General features: G+C 43.1%; 1 protein-coding gene across 4 annotated transcripts in view; it reads right to left on the reverse strand.

The window, feature by feature from the left end:
• Ttc27 (tetratricopeptide repeat domain 27) overlaps nucleotides 1-25,806 on the reverse strand; it is a 133,704-nt gene that overhangs the window by 90,874 nt on the left and 17,024 nt on the right. For all 4 annotated transcript variants that reach the window (XM_037198042.1, XM_028873476.2, XM_028873472.2 and 1 more), the window contains exons 6-9: nucleotides 19,367-19,531; nucleotides 16,173-16,306; nucleotides 11,052-11,164; nucleotides 8,362-8,428 (exon numbers count right to left, since the gene is read on the reverse strand). In XM_037198042.1, coding sequence (XP_037053937.1) covers nucleotides 8,362-8,428; nucleotides 11,052-11,164; nucleotides 16,173-16,306; nucleotides 19,367-19,531 — 479 coding nt within the window. The remainder of the gene's footprint in view (nucleotides 1-8,361; nucleotides 8,429-11,051; nucleotides 11,165-16,172; nucleotides 16,307-19,366; nucleotides 19,532-25,806) is intronic.

The raw sequence follows: 25,806 nt of genomic DNA on the forward strand, positions 1-25,806 counted from the left end.
AGAGAACAGAGCCTTTCTTGATGCTCAGTCCCAAATACGTTCTTCCTTTCTCAGCAACTAGGTGATTTGCTTATCGGTTTCATCAATTTGCAACAAAGTCACAATGAGGCATCCATCTTTCAACAAATGTCTGCTTTGAGCTTTTGGCCATCACAAACATGCGCATTATTAAACACTCGTGCGTGTGTCCACAGATGCAGAGGAAAGAGCCTCACCCAGGTACCTAAGAACGATCGTCTGGAATCTGCAATACACAGCTTCCTGATGCCACACTCGGTCAGTGACGTGGCAGAGCACGGATTAATCAGTCTTTAATTCTACTATTTACTCTTCAAATTATTTCTGTAAGTCACAATTTCCTTCCAAAACCATGAAAGTCTAATAAGGAACAGAAGTAGTTTTCACCGTTTTTCCTTCAACACCCTGTGGTGCTGGCCCCATTCCGATCGCCGAGCTCCAGTCTACACAGGGCTTTAGCAGGCTGCTGCCGCTTCTGTGCACTCTACTGGCACAAGCGCTGGCCTCCCACATGCTCAGCTTTAACCATGAGCTCAAGGCACAACTTCCGTACAGAACTGGAGTACTTTCCCCTGAAGAAGACTGTGTTTGGCAGCCCTAGGCTGGGCAGCACATGAATTTCAGGTGACTTCAGACTCATTTGAAAGTCTTAGCTCAGTGAAAAGTTCTGAAAGTGCTCTTGCCCCACCCCATCCAACCCCAGTGACTCCAGCCCTCCCTCACAGCTGCTTGCTGCCTGGGCTTAGGAGTCAGTCCCTGACTCCAGCTCCTGGGTTCTTGTGTGTCTGTGCATGTCTAAGTCAGTAAGAAGAAGCATTTGGTGCCTCTTCTACCTCTCATGAGTCTGGCAGTGTCTTAACTGTTCTGTAGGAAGGCAGGTCTCACGGAGTGTCTTGTTGGCCACACTGCCAGTACTGACGGTCTACAGTACCTGATCTATTCCCCTTCTTTTCTTGATATCCCTTTATTGCTCAGCTCCCTCCTATGTCCAATGCTACTAAAGACAATAGCCCAGTGTCTCCAAAGAGAAAGGCACTGCTAAAAACCCTGCAAATGTTTGATGTAGCAGGGATTAGCGTTCTAGGCAAGACACGAGGTTAAACCTGCAGACAATGGACAGAACGTCAACGGAGACCATATGAACATGTCCCAGAGAACCGGCTCTGGTCTTTAACTCAAAAAGGAATGGCTAGCCATATGCAATGTAGATCTTTCCTCCTTCAGCAAAGTTATGAAAATAGTATAAAGGATTCTTACATGACTTTTCTGAATTCTTCCAAAATAGTTTGTACTAAAAATGGCATTTACAGATTTAAAATAATTAAATCATACTAACTAGCAGTTTGTGTCTGTTAACATAAGAAGTTGCTTGAAATGATTAGTTTATTAATGTATTAAAATTCCACTTTATTTAGTGGATGTCAATCAACCTACACTATTTTAATATTCAAGCTTCCTGTCCACAGAACCTGCTCATCTTGGCCTCTCAATCATCAGGAAAGGAACAGGAATTCAACAAACTATTCTCAACATCAATAACCTACGTAAATGCTAAGGTAAGGATGACATATATCCTAACTACAGCTCTAAACAGCACCGTTCTCTTTCTTTTCTTTTCTTTTTTTTTAAAGATTTATTTATTTATTATGTATACAGCATGTATGACTGCAGGGCTCAGAAGAGGGCACCAGATCTCATTACAGATGGTTGTGAGCCACACCATGTGGTTGCTGGTTGCTCAGGACCTCTGGAAGAGCAGTCAGTGCTCTTAACCTCTGAGCCATCTCTCCAGCCCCTCTTTCTTTTCTTAAGACAGGCTTTTTCTGTGTAGCCCTGGCTATCCTGGAACTCTCTGCAGACCAGGCTGGCTTTGAACTCAGAGACCCACCTGCCTATGCCTCCCGAGTGCTGGGATTAAAGGCATTTGCCACCATATCCAACTAACACATTTCATAAATCTTGAGAAAACTATTCTGATTTTTTGCCTCAGAAAAGTGATAAATATCATAAATGTGAACACTGAGCAATTTCACATTGGACATCTGTTCTAATACTAACTCCACTTACTTAATACATGACAAAGGTTGAATATTTTGTGTTGTACTTGTGACAAAAAAACTATATTAACAGGTAGATCTATTTTGATAAGTGAGTGAACCTTAAATAATACAGGTCTAAATAACAGCCTCTCTTTAGCGAATGTATCTGATACATTAGAATATACTCAAATTCACTGTGCACTTTGTCTGGACAATGTATATACTGCAGAGCTACATACAGCCTCTAACACAGCTCTTCTCAGAAGTAGACCTGCATCTCTCCTTTGCTTCCATCAGGACCATCTTTGGCCTTTGTCTCTTTCTATGTGGCTCCAGCTGTCCTGGAAATCACTACGTAAACCAGGCTGGCCTTGAACTCACAGAGATCCTCCTGATTCTGCTGGGATTAAGGGTGTATGCCACCATGCCCAGCTTAATCTTTGACGGTTTGCCTTTTATCCACTAGGACAATCTTTGACTTTTATTTGGAGTATCCATCCATCAGTATGTAATACAGGTATTTGTATAAACATTTGTATTCAGAAGGCTGAGGTAAAAGGACACTTACAATATGGATTTGAGATCAACTAGATCAACATTAAAAAAAAAAAACAAAAAAACTCCATCTCAAAAGTGGGCTAGTGACTTCTATCTGGGATCCCGGCACTTGGGATGTAGAGCAGGTAGATCAAAGCCATCCTCTGCTGAGGACAGTGGGTGTGAGGCCAGTAGTAGGCTACCTCAGACCTTGTTTCAAAAACCAAAGACTCCATCTCAAAGAAAACTGAGGAGAGGGGAGGGGAGGGAAAGGGAGGGGAGAACAGGGGAAGGCAGGGGAGGGCAGGAGATCAGTATCAGGAAAAAAATACATAAATATAATATGAAACTTTCAAAGGACTCTTTTCTTCTCTCATGGAGACCTTGGAACCACAGGCAGACAGCCCAAAGGCAAACTGCCAGCATCAATTCACACTTGAACAAAACTTTTGCCAATGAAAACTAAAACACCTGTATGAACTAAATTGTTCCTATTTTCAACAATGAAAGGAAATTGAAATATTACAAATGTCACTGACTTGGCTCATCTGAAAGAAAATAACGCAGTTATCACAGCTAATTTTAAATTATCAAGCTGATACAACATAAATGGTTCTCTCAAACAATATTGGTTATTTTACTATGACTCGGGTTTTCCTGAAATGTGCAGATATGATTTCTCAAGAACAGCACCTCATAATGACTCTGTCTTAAACAAGGAGACCTATGGCTTCCAGGATAAGCTTCAGATTGCTGAATTAAAATACTTCACATATGTATGAAAATGCCATAAGGAAAACTGTCAGTTTGTATGGTTATTAAAATGCCTTAATTTAAAAATAATCTCACATATCTCATATATAGTTCAACATGCTACACCAACATGAAATCACTGGAAAAATTTCTCCTCAAAAAGAGATCTAACCATTATTTTGAAGAACTTTAAGACAAATCATTAAAACTCAGTAAAATACAGAACCAAAATAAGCCAAACTATTTGGCTGAGAATCATCAGTAAATATATTGGATTTTTATTTTAATTAAAAAAAAAACTTTAAACAAGTTTAGCTTTAAAAAAAAAAAGGCAGTGGTGGTACACATCTTTAGTCGCAGCACTTGGGATGTAGAAGCAGGCAGATTTCTGTGAGTTCAAGACCAGCCTGGTCTAAAGAGTGAGTTCCAAGAACTACATAGCAAAACCCTGTCTCGAAAAATAAAAAAACTCCCAAAATTAAGGAGGCTGAGGCAGGAGGACTGTGAGTGTGAGGCCAGCTTGAGACATATAACTACATCCTACCTCAAAAAGCCAAGCGTGAATAAACAAGTGTGTGAAGGTATGTGTGTACATGTGTGTGTTTACCAAATGCCAAATACCCAGGGTCAATTTTCTCTCCAGCGACTTCCAGTCTTTTTTTTTGTTGTTGTTGTTGTTGTTTTTCTGTGTAACAGCCTTGACTGTTCTAGGCTGGCCTCGAAATCACAGAGATCCACCTACCTCTGTCTCCCTAGTGCTGGGATTAAAGGTGTGTGCCACCACTGCCCAGCTGATTTCCAATCTTTTATGGGATATTAAAGTTTATACTGGGGCACTTTTACGTACATTCCACATTTGAAAGCAAGGTTTCAGTGAGGGAAGATGGGAAATGTAGCCATCCGTACCATCATGTAGTGTTACCTAACTTATGGGGAGGAGCAGAAGGATGTGGGTACAGGACAGAGGTCAAGCCCATGCCCAGGCTGCAGTCCACTGCACACATTCTCTTACTCTGCACAGACTTCAGAGCAAACAACCAGGACTAAAGCACTGGCACCTGCTCTAGACCTTGTGAAGGACCAAACCACAAGAGCTCAGGCTGAAAGCCAGGTTTCAAGTCTGTGGAAGGAAAGACACACGCGCAGCCAGCCGATGGCTACAAGACAAAAAGGACCCAGGCAGGAGAGACACAGAAACAAGGTCAAGCGTTTGTTTAGAGGAGAGACAACACCTGGAAGTGTCCACCTGCCTTGTCTCAGATATACCTGGAGTTACACGGAATTCACCTGTTCCTCAGGATCTGAGGGTCGGGTCCAGGTGTCCCAGAAAACACTGAAGTGGGTTGGTATCTGCATACAGGCTACAACAGGCATCCTTCCTTGTACTTTAAATCATCACTAGGTTACTGTGAAGCCTAAAGCCAAGGAGCCGCTAGAGAGCTGGTTACTCTGTGTTCTTTAGGGAACAGTGGCAGGAAAAGGTCTGCACACAGGCAGTAAACGCATACTTTATTCAAATATTTTAAGCCCTTGGTTGGCTGGACCTGAGTGCAAAAGCTACTGATACAAAAGATCAGCAGTGTCAAAAACCCTCTTCCTTAGAGTCAAAATCCACTCCTGATTCATGATGCTATTAACTTCAGAATCAGGTACAAAAAGAGGCGAGAGGAAGGACAGACAGTTTTGGGGGACTGACTTGAATTTTCCTGGTGTATTACGTATACTTCATTTGAGAAAGAGAGGGGAAAGGACAGCACAGAGCCCAGAGTACTCAGTCCTGAAGCCCTCCTGTGGTGATATACTGTGTATGCTAATAAAATTTACCTGAAGATAGAGAACAGAACATGCCACTAGATTAAACATAGAAGCCAGGCAGTGGTGGCACACACCTTTACTCCCAGGACTGGGAAACACACGTGACTTTAATCCCAGGAAGTGATAGCTGGGCAGAGAAAGGTATATAAGGCGTGAGGAGACAGGAACTAAAGGGTTCCAGCAGGAGCGTGACTTTCAGCCAGAGGCTCTTTTGGCTGGAGCCTTTCAGGTGAGGACTCAGAGGATTTCAGTCAGAGGATTCATGGAGTTGCGAGGTGAGATGTGGCAGTGGCTTGTTCCTTTGTCTCTCTGATCTTTCAGCATTCACCCCAATATCTGGCTCCTGGTTTTTTATTATAAGACCTCTTGAAATTCGAACAACACCTCCACATGACAATGTTTCCTGCAGTTCTTCCTAGTGGGTAGTGGGTGGTTGTGTAGTTTGGGTGGTTGGAGATAGGGGCCTCCAATTCACTGTGTAGCTAAGCATGATGTCTTAGCTAGGGTTTCTACTGCTGTAAAGAGACACCAGGACCAAGGCAACTCTTATAAGGAATACATTTAATTGGGGTGGCTGGCTTACAGTTTCAGAGGTTCAGTCTATCATCATCATGGTGGGGAGCATGGCAGGGCGCATGAAGGCAGACATGGTACTAGTTACATCTTGATCCGAAGTCAACAGGAAGTCGACTGTGACACTGAGTGAGGCTTAAGCAAGAGTCCTCAAAGCCCACCCCCACAGTGACACACTTCCTTCAACAAGGCCACATCACCCAATAGTGCCACTCCTATGAGCTTATGGGGGACTACCACGAACTCCTGGCCCTCCTGATTCCATGTACAGTTTTAGGATTACAGACACGCACCCCTACCCCCAGTTTATGCATTTCTGGACACTGAACCTAGGACTTCGTGCCTACTAGGCATACACTCTACCAACTGAGCTACCCCCCAGCCCACTGCAGTACTTCTCGGAAATAAAGGTTTACTTGAAATTAACGAAGGAATTGCCTTAGGAAAATTAGATCTGGCACTTGAGTCTCTACACTCACCACGCTTTCTCCCAGAGACATCAGTGCGGGCCAGTGCTGACCGGGAGAAGAGCCAAAGGAGAAGAGAGCAGAAGAAAGCCCTTGTGGAGAAAGCATGAAGCTTGAATTTATGACCTTCACTGCAAGCAGGCAGGAGAAGCAGCCATACCAGAACCACCAGCTAATCAGCTCGCAAGTGCCTTGTGACACAAAAATGGAGCAGATAAAGGACAGAATCTGAAGACCAGAATGAAATTTCCCCTCACTCCCAAGAACTGTACTTTTAACACAGTGTGATGGGGTGCGTGCACAGTAACTGGGGATGATGTACACAGTGGTGTTACTATGGTTACCCCACCACAGAGCCCAGCACGAACATTCCCTGTCAGCCTCCAGCCACATCACAGCAGATCTCAGGAGTCAGTGGAGACCAAGTCCCCAAGCCACCAGCTGCCTCGACACTGGCCTTCTCTCGGCCCTGCCCTTCCAGCACTCACCCCTTCATGCTCATGGCCACTCCAGAGCCTCCATATCCCATCTCAGTGCTCGCTATCTTCAGGCGGCTCTGTGTTCAACATCGCCTTCCCCGAGATACTCTAGACCACCTTGTTAAACAACACCCACCCTGCTTTACAGCCCTCCTTAGCACTTCAATTAAATATAATTTCTCTCTTTGTCTGTGTATTTCCCCCTCAGGAATGTAAATTAATTAAAACTCTAGAACAAAAAAAGATACTGCCAATGTTGTATCCCAATGAGGATCACAACACCTGTGTCTGATAAAATTTCATAGTTGCCAGCTGAGTGAAAGAAAGGTACACAAGTTATTTTGTGTGCATTGAAAACAATTTCGCAACTGTGCTTGCCAAATTCTTTTCAGCACATGTCCTAAGTAAATAAGGCCTTTCCGTACAGTCAGCTAAAGCCTACCATGTAATGGTAACACCCAAGACGCTGAGGAACAGAAAGAGCGGGAAGATAAAAGACACCCAGAGGACTCCAGCAACTAGCATCTCCCCGTTCAAGAGTGGGGAGTGGGTAGGAAAGCTCCTATTATAAAACAAACCAGCTTTTCTTTCTATCAGATAAAAGTTCTTTATTTTGTCTTATGTGAAAAAGGACAAAGGAGGAAAGAGAGTGGAGTTCTGAATCCTCTGGTACCAGGATGCCTCTCGAAGAGTCGTGAGGAATTGGAATCATTTAAGAAAGCATGGACCAAGCTGGCAGTGGTGGTGCACACCTTTGACCCTGGCCCTCAGTGCGCAGCGGCAGGAGGAACAGCCTGGTCTACACAGGAAGTTACAGGACAGCCAGGGCTATCTAAGGAGACCCCATTTCCAAAAAATAAAGAACATGTGTACCCTTTTCCACTCACAAACCCACAGAGAGTCACTCTATGCCACACTTCTCTTTTCTTTGGCCTCACATCTCCAACACCTATCCCCCGCTGCCCCCTTTCCTTCTGCTCTTCCCCAGCCTGGGTCCTGACCTGCTGTCTTCCCTCTTTAGTCCACTGTCATGAGGTGACCACGCATAATCCACTCAAACAGTGCACCCCCTCAAATCCCACAGCCACTCCTCCGTCCACCCTTCTGTCCTGGCATTCTATGGTATGGAATGGTGACAAACACCCCATGTTCCCAACGCTGTCTCCTTCCATGACCACTGCTCTCCTGACCCTGCTCACAACTCTTTGTCAAGACATCTAGGTAGGCATCAAAATGGGCCCTTGCTCTTATGCACAAGACTTGTGAACTCTTGGGCTCTCATTCATTCAGTCAACAATTACTGAGTATCTATTATATGCACAGTAGACTCTGGAGGAGGGAGGGAGGAAGGGAGGGAGGGAGAAAGAAAGATAAAAGAGAGAAAGAAAGAGAGGAAGGAAGAAGGAAGAAGGAAGAAGGAAGGAAGGAAGGAAGGAAGGAAGGAAGGAAGGAAGGAGAATGAGAATGTGGTCACTCTCTTCAAATCTAAACAAGTGCAAAAAAACACAGGCCTGCTTAAGGGAGTAGCAGGAAATGTGATGGCTTGAGACCCAGCAGGATAAGGATGAGCACCCCTAATTCCCTTAGCCAGCAGGGTTTCAGCGTGAGCAAGAACGTACCAGAGGCAAAATAATCTACAAGGCGTAAGAAGGAACTGGAGAGGGAGACACTATTACTCACCGATGTGAAGGCCAACAGCTCCTCCTCTGTTAGCTTATGAACTGGGTTGTTCTTCTGGAAATTTGTGCTTTGAATTAAAAAAAAAAAAAAGTTAAATTAATCCTAAAATACATGTTGTAATCACTATCTCTTATAGCACATATTTTAACTCACATACAATAATGCTATGCAATATATACAGGCATAAAAGCAAGCTTTCAAAAGACAATAATAAAAATAAAATGGTTGGTGTCAAAATAATTTATCTTATTAGGAAAAAGAAGAAGTCCAAGGCTACAAGATAGTTGAACAGGTAAAGGCGCTTGCCATGATATGCACCCCTCCAAAAGCAAATGGTAAAAGAAAAAGAGAAATCAAAGTGATACCACTCAACCAAAGACAATAAGAGGAATAACTACAGCGCTCAGTCCCATTTACTAAACTTCTACCACAAACAAATTCCATTACAATCACTAGACAGGTTAAAATCAGTAAGTTACCAGAGAGGTAGGACAACAGACATTCTAAGACACTGAAGACACAGTCTAATCAGCCCAAACATTCACATATCCCCAAATGTAATCAGTAATTACATCCAGATTATAGAGCCAAAAAACCTCAGTGAATGAGTGGACCAGGAATGATCCACATAAATATTCACTGTAATAGGAAAACTGAAAATAATCAAAACCTCCAAACGGAAAAAAGACCAACTGTGACATACCCACCCAGTGGAATGCTGCCCACGGATTGAAGTGCAGCTACAGACTAAAACACAAACCACAGAAACGCAACAGAGAGAGAAGTCAATCACAGCAAGCACAGAAAGATGAAAACATGCAAATGGAAGCCCTCAGCCTGCAGCGACCCAAAATGTAAGAGTAAACATATCTTTAAAGACCAGAAAACGACAAACACAAAGCTTCGGGTAGCATGTTCTCTGAGAAGGGCAGAGTGAGGCATGGAAAAAACGCACAGGTTGAACTTTCGATGTCTGCAATCTCTAGCTTACCACTTCCGCTTGCTAAACGTGTAACCTAAACTCACGTATTACATACATTATTTTACACGCAAACATTACACATACAGGAACAACAACAACCAGATGTGGTGGCTCACACCAGAAACCCCAGCACTGGAGAGGTTGACGCTGAAAGATGCTGCAAGGTAAGGCCCTGTCTCAAACAGACTGTTTTAAAGGGCTGGAGAACTAGCTCAGTGGTTAAGAGCACCTGTTGCTCTTACAGAGGACCCGGGTTCTGATCCCAGCACCCACGTGGTGGCTCACAACCATCTGTTACTCCAGTTCTAGGGGATCCCATACCTTCCTCTGACCTCATGGGCATCAGGTGTGCATGGAGTACATACACATAAATGCAGGAAAAAGTTATAAAATAAATCTAAAACAATAAAATTTAAAAAGAATGGAAACATAATCCTGTAAAATAGTACCACTTCCTTATAATTTTCAATATTAAAGATTTTATAAGCATGAAATGTTAATGTTAAAACTTTTAACTGAATCTACTTAGGATTTTAATTATTTTTAATTGACTGTGTTTTCATCATGTCGATTTATGCATATGAGTACAGGTGCCTAAGGGGACAGAAGCATCAGATCCCCTGACACTGGAGCTACAGACAGTTGTGAGCCACCTGATGTGGGTACTGAGAACTGAACTTAGGTCCTGGGAAACAGCAGCAAGTGCTCTTAAGCACTAAACCATTTCTCCAGCCCCCAGCTTTTTTTTTTTAGGCAGGTCTTGATCTATAGCCCTAGATGGTCTAGAACCCACTATGCAGTCTAAGCTGGCCCTGAACTCTGGGGAATGTGAACTATGAAATCATTTAAAACGCACAACATGTATTCTCTCTTCTCTCTCTCTCTCTCTCTCTCTCTCTCTCTCTCTCTCTCTCTCTCTCTCTCTCTCATAGTTATAGCGCAAAGGAATTATGTATCAAGCGACATGATCCACTTAACCCCTCGAGTCCTTCCCATCCTGAGACACTATGTTCTTTGAGTGAAAAGAGCATTACAAAGTCGTAAGATGTGGTAAGAACCTCACAGAAAACGATCAATGCCCACTTCTTCTGCAAAACTTCTAACGGGACAGTGGATACAGAATACCAACGAGAGAAATGCCAGAGGCTCACTGGAAAAGGAGAAAGAGTGAGAACGAACCGCAAAAGTACATATTCTTGGAAGGAAAATGGTCATTCTCAGCTGGGGAAGTCGGACATAAGGACCTGAGTTCAGACACCCAGCACCCAGATAAAAGCAATTTGTGTTCGTGTGCATCTGGAACCCTAGTCCAAGGGGACAGAGACAGGATCCCCGGAGCTCACTGGGCAGTGAACAGGAGAGTACGAGGTTCAGTGGGAAACGCTGTCTCAAAAAAGATGATATGGAGAGAGCTGGTGGAAAACACCCACAGACCACCTCCAGCTTCTACAGGCAGCTTACACACAGTCATCTCACCTCTATTTAATATTTTATAAAAAATCTACACCCAGTTGAAGGTAACCAAAGACATTTGCTCATAAAGAAAAGAGAAGAACAAGCTACAAACTCAACAGACTCTGAACCACAGATCCTTAAATTCGCTGCCCAAGAATTCTCCACCTACTGTACCGAGAGGTTCTGATGAAGAACTTGCCAATCTGAACAATGGTCAGGATGTTCAACACAGCCAAGTCAGCCATTAACCTACCAGACTCCGAGGATGACAGCAAGCTCTTCAGCACACAGGTCAGGCATCTCAAACTGCTCACTGTCGGCTAACTTGATTTCATTCAGGACAGTATCATCGTTGAGCTCAAGATTCTGGTAGAACACAGAAGAAACTATTCAAAACCAAAACTTAAATTAATTCATTCATGCAACAGACTGCGAAAGGAGATGACATTCATGTATGGGGTTTTTGAAGGGAGGCTGGGATATATTATTTTTGTTTTGATTTACTTTGGAGTTTTTATTTTTGTTTAGTTTGGTCTGCTGTTTTGTTTGTTGTTTGCTTTTAAAACAGTGTCTCACTATGCAATCCTGGCTTGCCCAAACTCACCAGGTAGACCAAGCTAGCCTTAAACTCACAGATAACTGCCTGCCTCAGCCTTCCTGCGTACTAAGATTATGAAGGCATGTAGCACCATGTCCAGCTTAACACACCATTTTACTTCTTAAAGATGATATAGTGTCTGAATATGGTCTTGTGAATACACAGTGGGAACCTAAGTTGTGAGAAGGTTTGCCATGTGCACCTCAAGACCTCAGTGGAAATGACAAGGGCAGAGAATGACAGCCATCACCACGGACCCCATATGCAAAAGCACCTCTGTTGCTATAATTCCCACATATTCTCTTGCTCATCCTTATAATAATAATAAACAACAGATCTGGATGTCAAAAATACTACTAAAAATACTTCTAAAGAAAATCATGCCAGGTGGTGGTGGTGGTGGTGGTGCACACCTTTAATCCCAGCACTCAGGAGACAAAGGCAGGCCAATCTCTGAGTTCGAGGTCGGTCTGGTCTACAGAGCAAGTTCCAGGACAGCCAGGGCTACACAGAGAAACCCTGTCTCAAAAAACCAAAAAGAAAAAAAAAAAGAAAGAAAGAAAGAAAAAGAAAGGAAGGAAGGAAGGAAGGAAGGAAGGGAGAAAATCATCAGAGAAAACCTTGGCAACCTTGAGATAGGCAAAAAGCCCCTCATTAAACAAACAACAACAAAAAAAAGCAATAGAGAAAAACAATCAAATTAAAACTATCTGTTCGTAGGGAGGGGCTATCCCTAATGCTTTGGCTGGCATTTGGGAGCATATTCCTCATACTGGGTCACCCTGCCCAGTCTTAATGCAAGGGGAGGTGCTGAGTCCTACCAAAACTTGGCAGGCCATGCTTTGCTGATGTCCATGGGAGGCCTGCTCCTTTCTGAACAAAAATGGAAGAGGAGTAGATGGGAAGAAGGGAGCAGAGAGAAGGTGGGAGTGGAAATGGAAGGAGAAGAGGAAGGAGAAACTAGGGTCAGGATGGAAAATAAATAAATAAATTTAATAAAAAAAAAAAAAAAAGAAAGCTATCTGCTCTTGGAAAACACGGTTGAGAAGATGAAGGCCAAGCTCCAGATCCAAAGGATCTACTGTGAAGCAGGCATCTGAGAAAGTGCTCTGCGCTGGGCATGGTGGTACTCCTAGGAACTTAATCCAGCACTAGACCAGGGAGGCAGAGCAGACAGATATCCAAGGTCAGCCTGATCTAAATAGTGGTCCCAGGCTACCAACTGACACCCTGTCTCAAAAAGCAAAATTACTAGAAAAAGAAAAGCCAGGGCTGGAGCCAGGCGGTGGTGGCGCACGCCTTTAGTCCCAGCACTCAGGAGGCAGAGCCAGGCGGATCTCTGTGAGTTTGAGGCCAACCTGGTCTACAGAGTGAGATCCAGGACAGGCACCAAAGCTACACAGAAAAACTCTGTCTTGAAAAACAAACAAAAAAAAAATAGGAAGGAAGGAAGGAAGGAAGGGAGGGAGGGAGGGAGGGAGGGAGGGAGGAGGGAGGGAGGGAGGGAGGGAGGAAGGAAGGAAGGAAGGAAGGAAGGAAGGAAGGAAGGAAGGAAGGAAGGAAGGAAGAGAAAGGAAGGAAGGAAGGAAGGAAGAAGGAAGAAGGAAGGAAGGAAGGAAGGAAGGAAGGAAGGAAGGAAGGAAGGAACAAACAAAGAAAAAGCCAGGCCTGGAGAAATGGCTCAGCAGTTAAGAGGATCTAAGGGACTTTTAAGAGACCAAAGTTTGAGTTCCAGTGGCCATATCAGGAGATTCACAGCCTTCTGTTATTCCAGCTCCAGGGGATCTGATACTTCTGGTCTCCACAGGCACCCACATTCACATGCACATACCCACTGGCAGGCAGGAGGCAGACAGACATACAGACAGACACACACACACAATTTTAACAGAAGCTAGGAATATAATAACCTTAGACACTAAGGAACAGCTGGTGTCTAGAATAATATAATGTACTCAATTTTTTAAAGTGAGTCAAATAAACACACATGCACCACACACACATACATGAAAGACTTACTGTTTGTGAGCCTGGATTTCAGAACTAAATCTGTTCTATGGCCTAAAGATCACACTGCAATGGGCAATCTAAAGCTTAATGAGGGGCTTGGACAGGACAGGGAAAAGAGAGGAGAAAATTAAGGAGGAAATTATTATCCATTCCCTGGCTATTGCTAATCACAGCAGCACACACACTGGCTCAGTCTCAGCTCCACCCCTGAGGAAATAGTCAGATCCTGCATTTCTACAACACCATCCTTTATTCCCTCTCCTAGACCCAACAGCTGCTCCTTGCTAAAGTTACCACAAAACCAAACAGTGAACTTGGAACCCACCCAGCATTCTTATCAGAGGTTCTCCTCAGAATGAACTGAATGAGGGCCCCTCCCTGCTCCTCAGCCCCAGCCTCTCCCCTTGGCATTACTCTCCGAACAGCACAGAAATTTGGGACTCAGTGTACTTAAGGTAAATTTATTGATAGATTTTCAAATGAAGCGCACCAAAGCACAGGCACTAAAGACATTCAAATCAATAAAAGGACAATCAAACGCTACAGATGTGGGGCTGGAGAGAAGGCTCCATCGTGAAGAGCACAGGCTGACCTTTCAGAGGAACCAGGTATGATGCCCAACACCCACGTGGCAGCTCACAACAATCTATAACTCCAGTACCAGGGGACTCAATTCCCTCTTTTGGTGTCTGTGATCACTACACATATGTGGTACACAGATATATGTGCAGGCAAAATACCCATAAACATAAAATAAAATCTTTAAGTAAATTTAATTAGCAAATGAAACTGAGAGCACGGGAATCCCTGGCAAATGAAAATATGTTTGTAGCACAGTTGCACAGGCCTATGAGGTCAACCGTCCAAGAATCTCAAGTTCAACCCACAAGGAAAGAATTCATTAGACATGTCAAAAAGCATACTGAAGCACCGCCAACCCAATAACGACAGAGTGGAGGGCAGATTGTAAAATGAGAGAAAAGGAAGCCTGGTTGTTGGTTTATGTGTGTAGAAGAAGCCAGAGAAATGTCAAGTCTGAATGTTAGAAAATTTCCACAAAGACAAAAGTAAAGGGACTAACATAGCGCTAGGTGTGGTGGCTCCCACCCAGAATCCCAGTACAGGGAGCAGATGGAGCCCTGAGTGAAGTCCTGAGAATCCTGACGTGTGCACAGACATGCCGAGGACTCCAAGGTCTCAGACCCACAGGAAGTTGGCAATATGGGCCAGGCCAGAAGGAACGGCAAAGCATTCCGCGGGGGTCCAAGTGCACGTGATCAGTGTGTGCAGGAATCAGCAACCGCCCCTTCCTGCTCCTGAAGTTCACAGCCTGGACTAGTCACCTACAGATTCCCTCCCCAGACTAGCTAAGCACTCCCCAACCCCATGCTGCACCTTCCAAGCACACTGCGGTTCAGGTTCCAGAGGGAGCAGACTCCCACCTGTCCTCAGCTTTACTCTGTGTGTGTCTGTATGTCTCCATTCCTTTAACACCCTAGTCAGGGTTCCACGACCCAAGCCACTTAGGAGGCTAAAGCAGGAGAGCAGGAGATGGGCCAACCCTGGCTATACAGCTACATCCTGCTTCCCAAGGCAAAAACCAAATAAGCAGATCTGACAGCAGCTACTCTTTGTCTTTTATATGTCAGGGGCAATGTAGTGGCACTGCTAACTCGTGACTGCGCCACTGTAGGGGAACTGTGCTGTGTGACTGAGGGTGCATCGTGGCAGCTGTGTGACTGTGTGACTGTGCTGTGTGACTGTGTGACTGTGACTGTGTGCTGTGTGACTGTGTGACTGTGTGACTGTGCTGTGTGACTGTGTGACTGTGTGACTGTGTGACTGTGTGACTGTGTGACTGTGACTGTGTGACTGTGTGCTGTGTGACTGTGTGCTGTGTGACTGGGTGACTGTGCTGTGTGACTGTGTGACTGTGTGACTGTGTGCTGTGTGACTGTGTGACTGTGACTGTGTGACTGTGTGACTGTGACTGTGTGACTGTGTGCTGTGTGACTGTGTGACTGTGCTGTGTGACTGTGTGACTGTGTGCTGTGTGACTGTGTGCTGTGTGACTGGGTGACTGTGCTGTGTGACTGTGTGACTGTGTGACTGTGTGCTGTGTGACTGTGTGACTGTGACTGTGTGACTGTGTGACTGTGACTGTGTGACTGTGTGCTGTGTGACTGTGTGACTGTGCTGTGTGACTGTGTGACTGTGTGCTGTGTGACTGTGTGACTGTGCTGTGTGACTGTGTGCTGTGTGACTGTGTGACTGTGCTGTGTGACTGTGTGACTGTGTGACTGTGACTGTGTGACTGTGTGACTGTGTGACTGTGCTGTGTGACTGTGTGACTTGTGACTGTGTGACTGTGCTGTGTGACTGTGTGATTGTGTGACTGTGTGACTGTGTGACTGTGCTGTGTGACTGTGTGACTGTGCTGTGTGACTGTGGGTGCAGTGTGGCAGATGTCCCCTCTCCCCCCATGATGGAATATGTCCTTTCAGGATATACACACACACACACACACACACACACACACACACACACACACATATATATATATATACACACACACAGAGAGAGAGAGAGAGAGACATCCTTCCCTCCTTGAAAACTTGTAAGAGAAAAGTCCTGAGAATTTTGACCTGGACATGAGGACACAGACCTTACCAAGGGTTCTCATGCAGTCTCTTCTCATCCACTCAGTTTCTGGGATAGCCCCTACTGACACCATGCTATTCAACTGCATAACTCTGACCAACCTACCTTGGTTAAGTATTCCTGGGGGGTGGGTGCTGGGCTGAACTCACGACTGGAAGGGACGTCCTCTTCTCTCCTGACATCTAGAATCAGCTGTGCCACATAATTTTCCTGGAATCGTGTCCTTTTCCCCAAAGCTCCTGAAAATTAAAATAAAATCCTACCTGTAGATCTGCCAAGTCATAGGACAATCGTGATGACTAATATTTTCAGAATGGTTTTCTGCATTCATGTATGAGAAACTTGAGACCCAGTGATATTAAAAATAACTTCCTGAAACTAAGGAATTAAGGTGTCAAGGCTCAAACCCAGGATTTCTGACACTAGATTCTCAATCTCAATCCCTATTTTTGCTTATTTTTTAGTCTCTTCTGAAAAAAGTGACTTATTAAGTACTGCATACACACACATACACACTATATCCATAAATGTGTGTATGAATGACACCCATGGAAACACAGAGGTGAACACTCGTCATCCCTCGCTCAGGATCACAGGCTCCCCCATGTTAGAGCCAGCACTCAGTCACTGCCTCAGCTTCTGAGACCCAGGCGAGCACTCCATCTGGTTTCATACAGCAGTTTTTCTTCATGTCTCTGAAATAATATGCTGCAGAAGAGCTATTTTCAGACCACTTTGGAGAGAAGCAAAGTTTCAACATCCACTCTCTAGAAAATGTGGGATTCCAAAGACTAGCCTAAGAAACCCACTTCCTATAGGGAGATGACTCTGCCTCTGAGTTACTGTCATCCCCATGAACATGTCCTGCTCTAGATGGCCACCAAAGAGGCTTAACAGCTCACTTTTTTATAGTAAGTCCGCAGCTGGGTGGAAAAACAAAACATAATCTGGGTCTCATTTTTTATCTGGGAGCACACTTCTATTTCTAAGTTCTTCACCTCAACTTTGGGAAAAAATAAAAAACTGTAATGGCTATTAAAGCTGAACATACAAAGCACTGTGTCATTAATATTTAAATAATCCCCCAAAAGTCTCCTAGAATAAAAATATTTGAAAAAAAAATCTCTGAAATGAATCTCACAAGTTTATTATATGTAACTATATTTTCAAATACAGACAAGACTCCAAGTTATTCATGGCAGTGTTCCAAAAACTATAAACTAGATAGTAATAACTTTTCTCACACAAACACTGTAATGAAGGCTAAGATCCCACAGTGCCATATATTCACAGTACAGCCAGAAGATTTTATCAATTAACATCGATTCAATAAGAAGCACAGAACACCAGGGCTGAGAACAGACCTATGAGATGATCCAGGTCTAGCATGGGACAATTGTGTCAGTCACTGAATGCACAGGCAGGCTTCATTAGTTCATTCATACTGAACGTCAACTATACTGTAATAGATTGGGGATAGAGCGGCACGTGGTACAATAGCACTTGGAAGAGACAACAGAGGATTCAGGAGAAATTCTGTAACTCATTCATTCTTTCAGCATATACATACAGTGTATGTCTGTACAGCTTCAGAGACTGACCTAACTAAGGAGAGGAGGAGGGATAAAGAAAATGACAGACACAAAAGCTGGGATCAGACGATCTGGGCTCTAGGATGCAGAAGCCACGGTACCCTGGATGCTCAGCATGTTTATTATATGCAGTCGGGAGACAGGGTGGTTATATACAGATAAACAAGGAGGCAGGGTTATTATATACAGATAAACAAGGAGGCGGAGTTATAATATACAGATAAACAAGGAGACAGGGTGGTTATATTCAGCTAAACAAGAAGGCAGGGTCATTATGTACAACTGAACAAGGAGGCGGGGTTATTACATACAGAAACAGGGAAGAAAGGTTATTATAGATAGCTGAACAAGGAGGCAGCCTTAGCTACTCTGGGTGGGCACAGGCTCTGTAGGGGAGCAGTCTGCAAGCTGTAACCATCTGGGCAGAGAAAGCTACGATGGACATTTTCTGCAGACACGGTCAACATTCACACTAGGACTTGAGGAAGCCTTTGCCATTGCTTCTGAGCCTTATCCGGGGAAGACTCTGCCACCCCGACGGGGATGAGGCATCAGTCCCGAACATGGCTGTGCCCTTGTCAAATAATACACATTCACTCATTCACTCAGAACTTCGCTTGTTCCCTACAATACTGAGTGCCACTATATTTCAGATGGTATTCTCATTCTCTCTATTTCTTTTATTTCTTTATTTGATTTGATTTGGTTTTTCAAGACAGGGTTCCTCTGTGTAGCTCTCTCTGGCCATCTTGGAACTCGCTCTGTAGACCAAGCTGGCCTTAAACTCAGAGGTCCCCCTGCCTCTGCCTCCAGTGCAGATTAAAGGTGTGCACCACCACACAGGGCTCAGACAGTACTCTCAACCACTAAAGACACACCTAAGAAATGCAATATGGAGTGCGGAAAAAGACAACAGGAGGCATTTATAGGAATGGGCAATGCACGGGGCGGGCTAAACTGGAGAGTCAGGAAAGGCTCCCAAGGTTCACACCAGAACCAAATGGTCTAATTTATGTACTACTGGCTGCTATTACTACCAAATATTTCACTAGCTTAGAACGAGGAATGGACTCTATGAAAAAAAAAAAAAAGCATGTAACTCCAAATTTGTTTGAAAGTATAAACTTTAAATAAAATCTTTTAAATGTATTGTGAAATAAAAAATCGATAGGCTCTAAAATTTAAATACTAAGCCAGGCAGTGGTGGCTCACACCTTTAATCCCAGCACTCGGGAAGCAGAGGCAGGCGGATCTTTGTGAATTCAAGGCCAGCCTAGTCTACAGAGCGAGATCCAGGAAAGGCACAAAGCTACACAGAGAAATCCTGTCTGCGGGGGGAGGGGGGAATTTAAATACTAGACCAAGTATGGTAGAGCATCCCAAATTCCAACACTAAGGAGACTAAGACAAGAGTATCGGGAGTTCAAGGCCTGCTGGGCTACATAAAGAAAACCTAGAAATGGAAGGTTATAAATGCAGCTCAACAAGTTTGCTTTTTAGTCTAGTTCTACATTAAAAAAATAATAATAACCAAAAGGAATGGAGATGGTTCAGCCAATAAAGGATATGCCTCCAACCAAAAAGACAAAAAACAAAAAACAAACAAAAAAAAAACCCTCAAATGCCAAAATACAATACAAACTGCCAACATACATACTAGCTTTTTTGTGAAATTAAATCAATTACCTGTGAAAAGTAAAGTCTTACCTGTCAGATCAACCTGTAACCTGCTGATGTCTTTAGCAGTATTGAACCGGTCTTTTGCTTCTTTATATTCATAATAATATAAAAATACATGTGCACATTCCAGATGGAACTGAATAGCTAAAAGTCGGCCTGAATCACCTTCAAATAAATTCTCTAGTTTCATCACTGTGAGATAAAAGATGAAGCATTAAAAATTAAGATGAGTAAATGTAGAGTCCCAAAATATTGAAGTATACATTGCATGGTTTAAGTTTTGAAGAAGTTTAAACACATAAAAGAATACAAACACAACAGTAGTTAACAGCTAGCATTCTCTGAGCACTTACATGCTCCAAATAGGCAGTTAAGACTATATACATTGCATTCTGCACCTACACACTCAGTCCTAGGAGATGATGTTCATAGCATTGATCCGTCCTAGGTGCCTGTCTTAACCATCCTATAAAAACATGGCCAGAAATATGGGAACATAAGATGTCAAACCAATCTGAAAACTAAACACCATGGAAAATCTGAAGAAAGGGAAATTAGCTAAGTTCATTTCATAGAAAATATACTTTCTCCCTTAAGAATGGAAACATACATGTGTGTGAAAATGAATATCAAATAGGCTCCTACACATACATCACATATATACATACACACACACACACACACACACGCATGCAGACATGCAGACATGTAAACTAATTAATTAGTGTAATGTAATTTTTAAAATGTTTAAATAAATAAAGCAAGAGAGAACAATAACCTAGCAACAAAACATCTGCGATAAAATGGCTATAAAAATTAATTACATATACTAACGAGCATAGTACTATTACACACACCAGGGTTCAAGATTTCTCATATAGCAGGATGTTCATCCAACTGGTACCCCAAAACAGTATTCTCTACTACACGTCCTTGACATGCTGTTCTCTAAACTGTTTTCAGCAATGGCTTCGTCAGCTTTTGAGAAAGCAGTCTGTCAGAGTGAATGCCGAATGAAAGCATGGGAAGTGTGCTTCAAGCATCCGAACGCTAGTGACGGTTTTCCAACATTCGAGCTGAGAGAGGAGTCTACCTCACTGAGAACAAGAACCACTGACAGGAAAGCGGTCTACACCTCCTGCAGCCAGCACACTGCTGTCACACAACTGCAGCAAGAGCTCAGAGACAACCGAAATGCATGGCATGACCAACCCCACTGACCAAGTCTACCCCAGGTAAAGACCCTAAGAGTCTCATTGTGATTTCACCTAGGGTAAATACATCAGAGTCACTTATGATGAAGACAGCTCCCCACGCTGCTCCATCCTTTCCTGCACAATCCTGGACCTCCACTGCCCACCTGACTTCCTCTACTCTAGCCACAATGACTTTCCTTTGGACCTTCGGCCAATTATACTCTCTCAGGTCAGGGAGCCTTTATGGTTTACAAAGGTCCGGGTTTCTGCATCAGTGATAAAGCCAGCTGTCTATCAAGTCTATCCCATCATCCACACACTAAAAAGACAGAATCTCACGTAGTTCAGGCTGGCCGCAAACTCTTGTAGTTAAGAATGTAGATCCTGAACTCCTTCAACTCCTAACCTTCCCTCCTCCACCTCCCAAATGCTGGTATCACGGGCATGTGCCACCACACCAGGTTTATGAGGTGCTGGGGATTATATCAACGCTGGGCAAGCACTCTACCAACGCACCTACATCTCCAACTCCACTACACAATCTTTACCTGAGTCTACTATAACTCGAAAATCTAGCTGTGGGAAGGAGGGATAGCTTAGCCGTTAAAGGCTAGGCTCACAACCAAAACTATAAGAGTTCGGTTCCCGGCGCCCACAGCTGTCCCTCCAGCTACCAAAAAAACCTAGCGGTAACACTGCCAAAAAACTCTGAAAAAAAGTGGGTTTTGTAACTTATTGGGGGAGGGGAGGTGACCTGACTTCACTTGGCAGCAAAATTTGACATGAGTGAGAAAATGGAACTAAACTTCCAGACGACATCAAAGCGCAGGACAGGGGACGGGTGCAAATTTGATGATTTGCTACTTCTGGAAACCAGGTCCTGCCTCCTTCCCTGAAAGTCTACCTTCTAGGATCAAAATCTGGCAGAAAGAAAAGGGAAGCTGTCCAAAGGTTTCATGTCTGTCAACAGAGCACTAGGTGAATGAACTATTTACATATTACAATACTATAAACAAACAGTAATGGGATTCACACAGCAGGTACAGTGGTGCGTATCAATAATCACAACTACTCAGGAGGCTGAGGCAGGAGGACCACATGAACACAGGTTCAAGACCTGCCAGGGTGACACAAGAGAAACTATGTCTAGAAGGGACAAAAGGCCCTGAGTGAAAACTTAATAAAAGCATGAACTAACAGTAACAGTAAAAAGCAGTAAGCAGCAGTAACCTGGAATCCACCATAGTTAGTGCTCAAAAATGTCTAGTTAGTGTGAACAAATAAAGCCTTTCGAAGGTGATCCTAACAAGTCAGAAACCTATTGTCTCAGATTCTAGCTCCTCCTTCCCTGGTCAGCCCCATCACCTAACACCGCATTCTGCTCTAGCCATTCTGAATACTGGAACTGCCAACTCCACAGCTATGCTCCAAGTCTGTGGTCCTTGGTACACACACCGCACTCCCAATCTAAGTCTGATAGCCAACATTCCTACTTGTTCCTCAAGATTTAATCTAAATAGCGACTACTTGATAAGACTTCTGACATCAAAGTTCAAACTAGTCACATTGCCTAGCTTGTGTTTTCCTACCAGTATTTCAGACTCTAACTCACCAAGTTCACTGATATCCACAGCACGTAGCACATAATCATTCAAACAAGTCTTTTTAGGTCTGGAGATGGGGCTCAGGGATTAAGACAGTATGCTGGCTTGCAGAGGACCTGAGTGAAGGGCATGGAGCTTTGAGTATAAACCCAGCACTCAGCAGGCTGAAAAAAGGATCACACAAAGTTGTGGGCCAGCCTGATCTATACAGTAAGCTTAAGGCCATCTAAACTACAATGCAAGATTCCACCTTTAATTTTTTTTTAATCCACTTATTTTATACCCACTGCTAAATGACCCTCAGCTCTACCCTCACAGAGTTACAAGGAGTATGCTAACTAACATGGCTAAAAACTTGGAGCTGTACTTGGTGTGGTGTGCAGAGAGAAATGTTAGCTATACTATTACTAGCTACTAAAATCTGGACCAGAATTTTCTTGGCGAAAAACAGCGGGAAGAGAGAGAGGGTTTGAAGCTGGGAAGCCCAGGCCATGGTTCTGTTGCTGAAGCAACTTCCCTGAGTCTTGACTTTGTCAAATGAGCTGGCTAGACAAGACGATCTCTACAGGGCCTTTCCAAACCAAAGACTTCAGATAAGGATAACTGGTACAGGAATGGAAACGGAGACAGATATGGAACCCTTGGGGAAGAGCTAACAAGATTCAAGAACCAACTGGATATGCAGACAATGGAAGACACTGAGTCAACTGTGAAAAAAGATTTCAGCTCTGGAAGACTCAGGCTGATCCAATAGACATACATTTATTATTTTAATACTATGTTAAGTCCTCTATGGAAATTCATATTCATGGCCTTCTGGACCAAATGTCAATCAGTAAATATAAAACATGAGCTAAAACCAAAATCTCTTCCCATGAGATTTGTTTAATGCTGTGTTAAAATGGTATATTTAATAACACATTTCAAATTACTAAAAAATATTTTCATCACTGACTACATCAGTCTTTGGCTGTGAGAACAACCTAACCCAGGGTCACACAGCTGCTGGGAGAAGACACTATAGAACTTGCTCACAAAGTATTTTCACCTGTTTCTTCTTAGGCAGTGACTTCATGAGTTCATCTTCAAATTGCAATATTCCACCTCATGCCCTACATGCAATGCATTTTCAGTATCTGATCCAAAAACAACTGCTGTGGGCCTGGAAGTGGTCTCTACAGAACTGTGGCTGCATTCAGTACAACCTCCCAAAGAAGGCCCCATGCTGTGCTGAGGGACATACTTTTCAAGCCTCTAACCTACTCCTTTCATAAACGTGACAGGCCCAGCGAAGCGATGCTTCGGCTGCCCTAGGCTCTGCTTCACTGCATTCCAGTGAAGTAACATTCCTGGACAAGAGTAAGACAATCTCAGCTCTTCCCAAAACCTTCTGCTTATGTCTTACAAACTGAAAAAATTCCTGCCAACTTTTGATGAACCTTCAAGGGCAATATTTCAAATATAACATTCTCCTCAGGACATTGAATGGTATCTCAGTTATAACTAACTGGTCAATATTTGGGTCAGATCCAAGAATAAAATATTTTTTAAATAAAATTATTTATGGAATATTACAGACCAATTTAAATATGGCTAAAATGTCTAATTATGTCAAATCACCAATTTGTTACTAGATAAAGTGAAAAATGTTGTTTATCCAAGATCACGTTGTGAAATATTATTTTAACTATGCAAAGATGTGTTACTTAGTTTATGCTACAGAATATGACTTGCAGAGAACTGTGCAAAGATATGCTATTTTTGTTTATGCTGCATTTGTTTAATTATGAAAAGACGTGTTGCATTTGTTTTACTTTGCCTGCCTATGGCACCTGACTGGTCTAATAAAGAGCTGAACAGCCAATAGCTAGACAGAAGAGGGATAGACGAGGCTAGCAGGCAGAGAGAATAAATAGGAGAAATCTAGGCTCGAGAGAGGAAAGAACGAGAGAAGAAGGAGAGAATGAGGGACATGCCTGGGGCGGGACGCCAGACAGATGCCAGCCAGCCAGACACAGAGAAGCACTAGAAAGTAAGACATACAGGAGTAACAAAGGTCAGAAGCCCCGAGGCAAAATGCAGATAAAGAGAAACAAGTTAATTTAAGTTAAAAGAGCTAGCCAGAAATGTGGCCTAAGCTAGGCTGAGTATTCAAAACTAGTAATAAGTCTCTGTGTCATGATTTGGGAGCTGGTTAGTGGCCCAAAAGAAAAAGCCTGGTACAAGAGCAACAACAGAAAGGCCACTGAGGATGAGTCACCTAGAGTCAGATTTCCAATTATCTCAGTTAACCATTCCTGATTTTGAACTGAATTTTAACTTCTAGAAAAAAACTAACTCCCTCTAAAACATACCATATGGTTCTAACCTCTCAAAAAGATTGTGTTCTCCCCCTCAATAATGAAAGGTATTCCTTACAAAGATTAGTCACAAGATGTGGTACAGATTTGGCAATATATACAGGTGTATATAATAAGGGACAATATGGAAGGGGAATAAATGTAACTTTATAAAAACTACACCAAATTAGGTTTGCTTTAAAAACAAAAACAACTCCTAGTAACAACACCTGGCCTTTCTCTCCAGCCATCAATCTTCCACAAAAGCATACTGAAGTGTAAGAAATTAAGTAACAGCCTTTGGAGTATAATGCAATGGTCATTTTATAAAATTAAATAGTGGCCTGGGTTCTTGTAGAATTTTGTTTCAAATGCTATCCTTGTCCTCCAGGAAAACCATCTATGACATTCAATGCATCCCTGGCTTCATGAACTACAAGGCTGTTCCCTTGCACTGCTCTTTTAGAGAAACCTCACTTCATTTCAAAAACATAATGGCATAGACCAGGAAAGACCAAGTTTACATAGTTCTCACTTGCTAAAAACAGAAGATAACACACTGCCTGATAAATATGAACCATGTCCTGCTTTTTTCCAAGCTCCATCTTATCCTCCATTCTAAAGAGAATGTCACACCTAAGCAGCACTACTGAGAAGATTCAAAGGCCACACATTAATGTAGGACCTGTTTTTCCCATAACTTCTATGATTCAATTAACTCAGAAACCTTTAAGGAGACGGAGGACAGTCATTCCCCAGAGATCAGCACCACGACAACCCAACCCACCCCACCCCCCTGCTGCCAAATTTGCTAGCTGTTAAATATACAGATGTCTGCTGCTGTCATTCCAAGTTATCCAAAGGCATTACTTACTTTAGTCTAGGCACTACCCTAAGTAGACACAAGTAAGTCAAGTTCTTTTAAAAAGAAAATAAAATAATTGTTCAGTTTTGTTACTTAAAAAAACATTGTCAAGGTTAGAAAGATGGCTGAGTGGTTAAGGGTACTGGCTGCTCTTCCAAAGGACCCAGATTCGATTCCCAGCACCCACATGACAGCTTATAACCTGTAACTCCAGTTCCAGAGGATCCAATGCCCTCTTCTGACCTATGAGGACACCTCACACATGTGGTGTATGTACATACATGTAGACAAAACTCCCATACATAGATTCATTTAAATATGTACTATTGTACAGAAAAGCAAATTAATTGGTTTTGGTTTTATTATTTAGTTTTGAGGCAAGATTTCACTACGTTGTCCAAGTTAAGACAGAACTTTTTAGGCTCAAGAGATTATCTTGCCTCAATCCACAATGGTACTCCAG

This window comes from Peromyscus leucopus, chromosome 22 (genome assembly GCF_004664715.2).
Source record: "Peromyscus leucopus breed LL Stock chromosome 22, UCI_PerLeu_2.1, whole genome shotgun sequence".
In the NCBI taxonomy this organism is placed as follows: domain Eukaryota; kingdom Metazoa; phylum Chordata; class Mammalia; order Rodentia; family Cricetidae; genus Peromyscus; species Peromyscus leucopus.